The 9,451-nt window shown below is 53.9% G+C and overlaps 1 protein-coding gene across 1 annotated transcript; it reads left to right on the plus strand.

The window, feature by feature from the left end:
• The first annotated feature begins 1,643 nt into the window (after nucleotides 1-1,643).
• Nucleotides 1,644-8,624, plus strand: ZNF792 (zinc finger protein 792). Its single transcript, XM_039224376.1, has 4 exons — nucleotides 1,644-1,787; nucleotides 5,336-5,462; nucleotides 5,924-6,046; nucleotides 6,939-8,624. The coding sequence occupies exons 1-4, from the start codon at nucleotides 1,749-1,751 to the stop codon at nucleotides 8,474-8,476; spliced, it is 1,827 nt and encodes a 608-aa protein (XP_039080307.1). The 5' UTR covers nucleotides 1,644-1,748; the 3' UTR covers nucleotides 8,477-8,624.
• The last annotated feature ends 827 nt before the right edge of the window (nucleotides 8,625-9,451 follow it).

Raw genomic sequence — 9,451 nt, forward strand, 5'->3', positions numbered from 1 at the left:
GCTGGGACCCGTTATTTACCAGGAGTCCCTTTTCTCAGGCTGGCTTCCCCAGGACGGCTTGTTCACACGCAGAACGCCCCACCCGCAAAATTTCTGAATACCTAGGTTTGGGTTGTTGCCCCAAACTAGGATTTTTAAGAAACTCCCAGATGATGGTGACGCTGGGCTGAGAAGCACTGAATTAGAACTACATTTAAGGTTAGTACAGAGACCAGATCAGGTGTTCCCTTCAATCGTCAGTGTGAACCTGGGCCCCTACTGGAAAGTCTGAGAAGTGCCGGGCCTGCCTCTGCCCCGCACGCTTAAATCGGTAACCTGTGAGAGACGCCTGAAGGCGACTGGGACTTGGCTTCAGAAAGACAGAGAAGTCTGGGGACAGCCCCGTTAAGAGGAAAAGCTCGCGCACTGCTGTCACGGAGAACCAGCAGGAACCAGCGAGAAGCAGGTAACCCGAGCGCGCGCCAGCAACCCCCCTCCAGCACCGCCCCCTGAACCGAAACCCCCACTCAAAGCCACTCCCTCGCACCACACCCCCAGGGTCCCCGAAGGGCGGCCCCAGCACCGCCTCTCGGAAGGCCCTCAGCTCCACACCACCACCCTGCACCGCCTCCATCACCGCCCTCTCGCACCGACTCCCCCCCCCCAAATAGCACTCTCCTCGCACCACCCCCAGAACCAACCCGAGCACCCCGCCCCTCGCTCCGCCCCCACACTCCCGCCCTCCCCACAATTACTGCCCCTCTCGAAAGACTCACCTCAGTGACGTCACCTCGTCCCACCCCCCCAGCACTACCCCCAGCTCCACCACCCCGCGCACCGCCCCGCCGCCACACCCAAGCCCCTCCTCTAGCACTACCCCTCCCAGCACCACCCCCTCGCACAGCCCCCCTTGCCACCCCCAAGCACCGCCCCCGCCCCACTCCCAATCACCGCCCCCGCCCCACTTCCCAGCACCGCCCGCCGGCCTCGTCCCCAGAACCACGGCCCTTGCTCCGCCCCCAGCTCCGCCCCTTAGAATCCCCCACCTCGCGCTCTCCCCAGTATCGCCACTCTCACCGCCCCCAGCACAGCCTCCCACAACCGCACCTGCCCCTGCACCACCCCCAGCAACTCCTCCTCCCACCGCCCCACTCCCTGAGCGTCCTCCAGCACCGCCGGCCCCGCGTTCTCCCAGTACAGCCCCCGGCGCTCCCCCTCACACTCTCCCAGCACCGCCCCCAGCACCGCCCCCCGCGCTCTCCCAGCACCGCCCCCCGCGCTCTCCCAGCACCGCCCTCAGCACCGCCCTCAGCACCACCCCAGCACCGCCCCCTCGCACCGCCCCCACACCATCGCAGCTCCGCCCCGTCGCACAGCCCTCCAGCGGGGCAGGGCCGGGTGTGGGCGGGAAGAGAAACGCAGGGCCTATAGGCTGAGTCAGGAGTCCGCGCCTTGCCGCCGGGCCAATGACAGCTCTTGAGCTCGGCGCCGCTTCGGGCCGGAACTTCCTGCGTTCCGGGCCAGCCAGTCCTAGCTGGGGTCGACTGTGCGTCTCCACGTCATTCGCGGCTTTTCCCGAGCCGGGGGCGCCAGGACCCTGCTCATTGCAGCGCGCCTGAGACGCTAGTCCGCTCGGTCCGGCCGTGCCTTGCGCCCCGCGTGCCTGCACTAGCCGGGAGCCTGAGGGCCCGCCGCATATAGTACCAGGCGAGGCGGGGAACCTGGGGGGTCACTCGTCTCTGGCGGCTCCGCTGCAAGACTCGGTCCCGATGGCGGCGGCGGCGGCGGCTCTCAGGGACCAGGCGCAGGTGAGTGCATGCTCTCGTGCCCCACACCTGGAACGCGGAGGTGGGCCTTGTCTGTCTTCTGTTCTCTCCTAGGACAGAAAAACCTCTCTTCGGCTTTTGAGTCTAGGGACGCTGGAGGAGAGCCACGCCATGCCTGCGGTGCTGAATCCAAACCGGCGATTATACACAGCGCTTTCCATTTCCTAATTCGCAGGAGGCGAGGAAGGGTTTCCTAGGCACGGGAATCGGGGTGTACACATGTCTGGCAGTGAAATTGACCTGAGTGCTCGGAGAGCAGGTCGGAGACAGTGAGCCTGGGAATGGCGGGTTGAGGAGCTTGGCCTCTATTCTGATGGTGTTGGGAGCCACAGACGGTTTAGAGTAAAACAGGAGACCCCTGACTCGGGTGCTGACAGGCTCCCCTGTGGATGCAGAGTAGAAAATTGACGTGGGGTAAGGGTGGAGGCGGAGGAGGGGAGACTGAGGAGCCTAAGTAACGTCATTTTGAGATTAAGGCCTCCATTACGAGCAACCTCGGGCTGCACGTATCCCCAGTTCCAAGAAAAGCCTCTGATTGCTCAAGGCTGAAGCCACCCTCGGACCGCCCTAGGATCAGCCAATCAAAAGAAATGTGTAACATTCCTGTGGTCTGAATCAGAGCTGGGAACTGCAGATAGTTACTTTGTACAAACTAGCCAATCAGTCACCGCTTGCCTAAACCCCAGTAGGCCCTTTGAGCTCACCTCATAATTGGTCATTTTCAAAGGATTCTCAAAGGTCATGATTGGGTCCTGCCAAAAGTACGGACACCTCACAGATACTGAATGGTCAAAACTGTTACCATGGGTGCTGTACAATTATGATTGGTGCTTATGTGATGATGCTATACGCACAACGTGTGCACCGTAACACCCCCGTCCCTTACCCCATAAAAACCCTGCTTGCTATTGTTCAGGGTTTCACGCTGCTGCCACTGAGCCAGTTGACGGGTGAGGCCCTGCTCGAGCTTGTAATAAAAACTCTCAAGTACTTGCATCGGTGTCAGCTCCTTAGTGGTCTCCAGGACTTGCGATTCGGGCACAAGACCAAGGAGTCTGCTATTGCAGCAGTTTGGATGAGTAGTGCAGGTGGCTGGAGGTAGACATGATTATTGGATTCTAGATCTATCTTTTAAGTCAGGCTGACCAGATTTTCTGATGTGGAAGGTAAGAAAGAGAAGGGATAGTTTTTGGCTTCAGCAGTTGGGAGGATGGATTGCCATCAACTGAGATGGGGAAGTTGGGTGTAGAAGGAATATTGATATAAAAGCAGAAGTGAGGCTTTGGCCCTTTTGAGTTCTGATGTTCTAGAGACCCCTGAATGGAGTTGAGTGGGCGCTAGACCCCAGCCGCGGTGTTTTGGTGAGGTACAGTTAAGGTTATGAGAGACTGAATACACAAGAGGACAAAGGCCAGACCATATATAAAAATGGGATTCTGACCCACAACCTGCAGGGACCTGCCCAGGAAACCAACCTCTTTATCTACAATAAACAACCCAGGAAGCAGCCTGCTTAAATTAGACTTCAGGAAGCCAGATCGCTATCTCTAGTGACAATCCAGGAACAATAATTTCTGTAACAACGGCCCCCAAATGACCAGGGCTTGAATTTTTTAAAATGTTAAATTTTTTTTAAAATTTTTATTTCTGAGAGAGGGAGAGAGACAGCGTGAGCAGGGGAGGGTCAGAGAGAGAGAGGGAGACACAGAATCTGAAGCAGGCTCCAGGCTCTGAGCTAGCCATCAGCACAGAGCCCGACGGGGGGCTCGAACCCACGAACTGTGAGATCATGACCTGAGCTGAAGTCAGACACTTAACTGACTGAGCCACCCAGGCGCCCCTTCCAGGGCTTGATTAATAACTGACAGCTTCTCTAATTTTTGTTCCTGCTTCCACCTTGGGACCAAGGAGAGAAAGCCAAATATGTACCCCTAACCCATCACTAGGATGCCCCACTTCTAGTTAGCCTGCCTACACCTTCCCTGTGCCCACAGCCCCCAATCAGGGCACATCTGAAGCCTTCCCCTTAACTCTGTAAAGCTTTCCCACACCTCTACCTGCCTTCAAGTCTGCCAAACATAAGTGATGGTGGATCTCTCCCTTGCTCAGTATAAATAGCCTTTGCTTTTCTTATTTGGTTGGTTTTTGTTTATTTCCACAGTTAAAACATCTAAAACGTGGCATCTGGTATGTGGTCGATGGTGTGCTTATATGAGCAGTTCAGGAGGGTGAATGAACCTTCAGGTCATGGTTGCAGTGACATTAGAGAGAAAGAGGAAAGTGGGGCCTGAGAACTGAGAACAGGGTTTCTTGCTGGCGCACTATGGTTGGCTTGTTTGGCATCATAAAGACAGACATGGGGACAGCTGGGTGGCTCAGCCAGTTGAGCATACGACTTTGGCTCAGGCCATGATCCCGTGATTTGTGAGCCCCACATGGAGCTTGCTGCTGTCAGCCTGTCAGCGCACAGCCTGCCTGGGATCCTCTGTCCCCCTGTCTCTCCCCCTCCCTGACTTGCACTCTCCCAAAAATAAAGAAATATTTTTTTAAAAAAGAGACATGGAAGAGTAGTGCTCATGGTCGGGGGGGGGGCAGCTGGGGAGGCTGTGTAAGGAGGGGGGAGTCTGGCAGGTGGTATCGACATGGGAGGGATGGGGAGGCTCACTATAATGGAAGTAATATTATAGTGAGTCCTGGGCTGTGCTCATTGACCTCTACATTCCCAGCAGGCCTTTGTAGTGACCCTTGATGGGGCCTCGAGGTTTTCGGTTGGGCTGGGAATTAGCTCAGGGGCAAATGGGGTCAGCTGGGGGAGCCACTAGACCCTGAGTGGGTGAGAACCAGAGTCACAGAGTGTGACTGATGAAGGTACAGGAAGGAGGCCCAAGGGAATCTGATGTCTGTGTGGTTCTGCATGACTTGGATTGAAGCCAGATTGAAGGGCTGAGCAGGGAGACCTTCAAATCAATGGTAGATGTTGCCCTTGGCAGTGGGAGCCACCCACGGGTCTGGATGGGATCATGGTTGTATTTGCTAAGAACTTTCTGGATACCATGTGCAGAGTAACATGTGAGGGTCCATGGAGATGGCTATGATGTGGGCTGGGATGGGGGGAGGGTACAGGGACAATGGGGATACGAAGTGCAGTGCAGGACGTGATGTGCGTATAGGAGTGAGTGTGAGCCGTTGGCCCCCGGGGCCTGGTACTGGGGATTAAGGGAGAAGACTGAGTCCATGTTTGTCTGTATGTGGGAAGCCTGACGTGGGTGGCATGGGAGGGGGCCCACAGCAGGGGGGGTGGGCCCTGCACTTCAGGCCCAGAGCCTAGCTGGTGTCTCCTGCTCACCTGTGTGTGGCTGCTGTGGACTGACAGTGGTAGGGTGAGGCATGAGAAAGGAGCCAGCATCAGTGGAACCAGGGCCTCGGATCTCTTCTGAGTTGGGAAGCTGGGGAGGTGGGGGAGCAGGGGACAGACAGGGAGGCCTGAGGAGAGAAGCTGATCGTGGAATGGACTGTCCCCATCATGGCAGGGCTGTGTGACCTTTGAGGACGTGACCATTTACTTCTCCCAGGAGGAATGGGGGCTCCTTGATGAGGCTCAGAGACTCCTGTACTGCGATGTGATGCTGGAGAACTTTGCACTTGTAGCCTCGCTGGGTAAGGCCTTCACACCCACCTGGTGTCCTGAGCTCGTTTCCGCCTGTCCCCTTTTCCTTCCCATGGCCAGACCCTGAGCACCGCATCCGTCCCCTCTCTCCCAGGATGCGTGATGCAGTTTCCAGGGCTAAAGTGTGTGCAGTGTCCCCCGCTCTCCCTGAGGGGCTCCAGTACCTGCTGCCCCGAAACCTTGTGGGGAAGGGGCCAGGAGTGAGGAATCTTGCAGGCAGCCCAGTGGGTCCCGGCCAGCTTGCCACTGTCCACCTGGGTGACCGTTTCCTTCAGCTAACGTCTCCTAGGAGTCCTGACTGCTAGGTCCCTGCTGGGACCACTGGGATGTTCTTGCCATCCCTCCCTCGTAGGTTCTTTTTTGTAATATTTCACTTTCTTTCCTGTGGTCTGTCCTCGGGTAGTTCGTCTGGCTGAGTGCAGGCCACTCACCTGCCCCATCTTTCCCGTAGGACTTACATCTTTCAGGTCTCACATAGTTGCCTGGCTGGAGATGGGAGCAGAGCCATGGGTACCTGACAGAGTGGACATGACTTCCGCCATGGCAAGAGGGGTGTACAGTGGGTCTGGCTCTGGTGAGTGGAGGATGGGGGAGCCTGTGACATCAGTATGTCTTCAAATCATAACTGCAGTTTTTCTCGTACTCGTCATTGTTTGGATGCCAAAGCCAAAGGGTATATCTCTCTTCGACCTTTCCTTACCATTCTTGACACATCTCCCACCTGTCATTTCTGCTGTGACTTGGGGACCCTGGCTAGGCCCCACCTGTCTGCCTCTTCCCATCTCACTCTTGCCACAGCTTCCTCTGAGACAGTCTCCCACATGGACCTACACTCATTATGTCATGATATATGCATATTCCCTTTAATAGTCCTTAAACACAAGCTACTTGGTTGCCATCAGATTTTCCTGGATCCGGACACACCTTCTGCACAGGGCTCATGTGTTACTAGCAGCCAATGCCCTGCTGAAAAGCCTTTATAGAGAGTGAGTTGGAGGGGTGCCCGGGTGGCTCAGTCGGTTGAGTGTCCGACTTCAGCTCAGGTCATGATCTCCCAGTTTGTGAATATGAGGCCCACATTGGGCCCTCTGCTGACAGCTTCGGGCCTGGAGTCTGCTTCAGATTCTGTGTCTCCCTCTCTGCCCCTACACTGCTTACACTCTGTCTCTGTCTCTCAAAAATAAATAAACATTTAAAAATTTTTTTAGAGAAGTGAGTTGGAGACTCCGCCTTTAGGCCTAATACTTGGCCCCATCCTTGTGTCCTTGGTCCTGGTAAGGCCTCCCCTGTTTTGTGACCTTGCCAGACACAGTACTGTTGAGCAGACCACTCTTTACCATGACCTCAGGCTTCTCATCTTGCCAGCAATCCCATCAACTCATTCCTGGGTCAGGATGCATTTGTCATGGGGCTGCTTCCTTCCAGTGGAGTTCCTGTTAATTTCACCAGCATTTCTCTGCTTTCAGATTTTTGCTCTGGAACGGAGGGTGAGCATAGCGCATCATTAGAAGGAGTGCCACATGACCAGAATCTCAGTAGTCCTGAGCAGAAGGACTGCTCCTGTGACATGTGTGGCCTACACTTGAAAGACATTTTGGCCCTGGGTAAACATCGGGCAGCACATCCCAGGCAGAAGCCATATGTCTGTGAGGCATATAGGAGGGAGTTCAAGTCTAATGCAAACGATTACCAGCATCAGATGCAGCAGAATGTAAACACACCTATCAGAAGGGAGGAGGACAGGGCCTCACTCATGAAGAGCTGCAGAGATGACGCATCAAAGAAACCTTGCACAGTCAGGGAAGGTGGAAAGGACTTTGTGGACGGGAAGGCCAGATCCGGCTTTCTGCAGCATCAGGTCACTCACAGAGTGGAGGAGCCATCCCAGGACACTGGCATGGGGGATAGTCACACTGTGCAAAGCCATAACAAGTGCGGTGAGAATAGGAACGCTTTCAGTGACAAACCCACGCTTGCTCAGCACCAGACAACGCACACTGGAGAAAGGCCTTATGAGTGCAACAAATGTGGGATATTCTTTAGCCATGCCTCTGGCCTCTTTCAACACCAGAGAGATCACAATAGAGGAAAGCCTTATGAGTGCCGGGAATGTGGGAAGTTCTTCAGTGAACACTCTAGTCTCGTTAAACATCAGAGAGTTCACACCGGGGAAAGCCCCTATATGTGCAGCGAATGTGGGAAATTCTTTAGCAAAAGCTCCAACCTCATTGAACATAAGAGAGTTCACACTGGAGAGAAGCCTTATGAGTGCAGCGAATGTGGGAAATTCTTCAGCCAGCACTCCAGCCTCACTCATCATAAGAGGGTTCATACTGGCAGAAGTCCTCATGAGTGCAGCGAGTGTGGGAAATCTTTCAGCTGCAACTCCAGACTCATTAAACATTGGAGGGTTCACACTGGAGAAAGACCTTATAAGTGCAATGAATGTGGGAAATTATTCAGCCACATTGCCAGTCTTATCCAACATCAGATAGTCCACACTGGTGAACGGCCTTACGGGTGCAGTGAATGTGGGAAAGCCTTCAGCCGAAGCTTTGACCTCATGAAGCATCAAAGAGTTCACACTGGGGAACGGCCTTATGAGTGCAGCGAATGTGGGAAATTGTTTAGCCAGAGCTCCAGCCTCAGTAGCCATAGGAGACTTCACACTGGCGAACGGCCTTATCAGTGCCCCGAATGTGGGAAATTCTTTAACCAAAGCTCCAGTTTCAATAACCATCGGAGACTTCACACCGGTGAGAGGCCTTATGAGTGCCTTGAATGTGGGAAAACCTTCAAGCAAAGGTCTACTCTGACGCAGCACCAGGAGGTTCACAAACCATACAGGCAGTATAAGTGCAGTGAATGTGGAAAAGCCTTCAGCCAGAGGTCTTCCCTTTTCCAGCATCAGAAAATTCACATTAGAGAAAGGAATGCAGAGAATGTGCTTCCACCTCCAGCACAGCCATGTGCAGTGGAAATAAGCTATGAGGGCAGAGGCTAAACCTTGTTCATCCCAATGTTCACACTGGGCAGATTCCCTGTGAATGCTAGTTATGTTGGAAGGTTTCTGGAGCAAAGTTGCATTTTCTCACCATGGACTTTACCAGACTTTGTCAATGTGAGTATTTGTGGTAGAAGCCATTTCAGCTCTCTCCACTGACCGGTCTCCAAGAGTGTGTTTCAACCAGTCCCTGTGTTTGGACTTCTTCTTGTTCCAAGAGGGAATCCTTAGTAGACTGAGGCCAAAGAAAGATGTCATTCCCTCCCTCTGTGACTAGTGTAGCTATGGACATGACCCATCTTTGACCAGGAAGACCTGAGCTGGGTTCTGCTGGCAGCTTGCAGAAGGTTTCCCTGTTTTCAAGGACATGGTTGATCTCCGTGATGCTCATGATGGATTTATCCAGACTTCACATTACCCATCCCAACAACTACCTAGTTTTCATTGCCTTATTGATAAAGCCACCTTTAATCTAATGTGTTTTGATCACTGTGAAGTGGGTTGAGAAAATAGTTAAGGTCTACCAAACTAAAAGGGTCTCCAAACATATTGCCTCAGAGGGGACAGCAGGTTGGTGGAGAACAGCTCTCGGTCCAGATTTGGCCTCCTTTATAAGTTGCTATGCAAGGCCTCCTGGGGAACATCGTAGGACTTTGTGGGACAAATGTGATCTGAATGGCATGAAGTTTTGGAACCAGAGATTACCCTGAGGGTGGGGCAGGTGTGATAGCCTCCATTGCATCTGGGAGCTGCATGAACAGGGCCCCATGTTTCCAGGGGATGCCTCACTTTCCCTAGTACTGTTGAGCAGACACTGTTTACTGGGCACCTGCCAAGGAGCCATATGCCTTGAAGTCTAGCATCTGGTATACTGGTGTCCTAACTAAGTCTTACTGGACCCAGTTGAGACCACAATTTGTATGGGAGCGCTGGAGGGGTGATAGTAGAGTAGGTGAGGATGTAGCAAACTAGAGG

The sequence above is a fragment of the Hyaena hyaena genome, unplaced genomic scaffold (genome assembly GCF_003009895.1).
Source record: "Hyaena hyaena isolate Hyena2069 unplaced genomic scaffold, ASM300989v1 scaffold_1628, whole genome shotgun sequence".
Classification (NCBI taxonomy): domain Eukaryota; kingdom Metazoa; phylum Chordata; class Mammalia; order Carnivora; family Hyaenidae; genus Hyaena; species Hyaena hyaena.

Bases quoted from the DNA above. Each gene is read 5' to 3' on its own strand.
- ZNF792 (XM_039224376.1), top strand. From the start codon at position 1,749: ATGGCGGCGGCGGCGGCGGCTCTCAGGGACCAGGCGCAG. The intron at 1,788-5,335 runs GTGAGTGCATGC...CCATCATGGCAG, and splicing joins CTCTCAGGGACCAGGCGCAG to GGCTGTGTGACCTTTGAGGA. The intron at 6,047-6,938 runs GTGAGTGGAGGA...CTCTGCTTTCAG, and splicing joins GTACAGTGGGTCTGGCTCTG to ATTTTTGCTCTGGAACGGAG.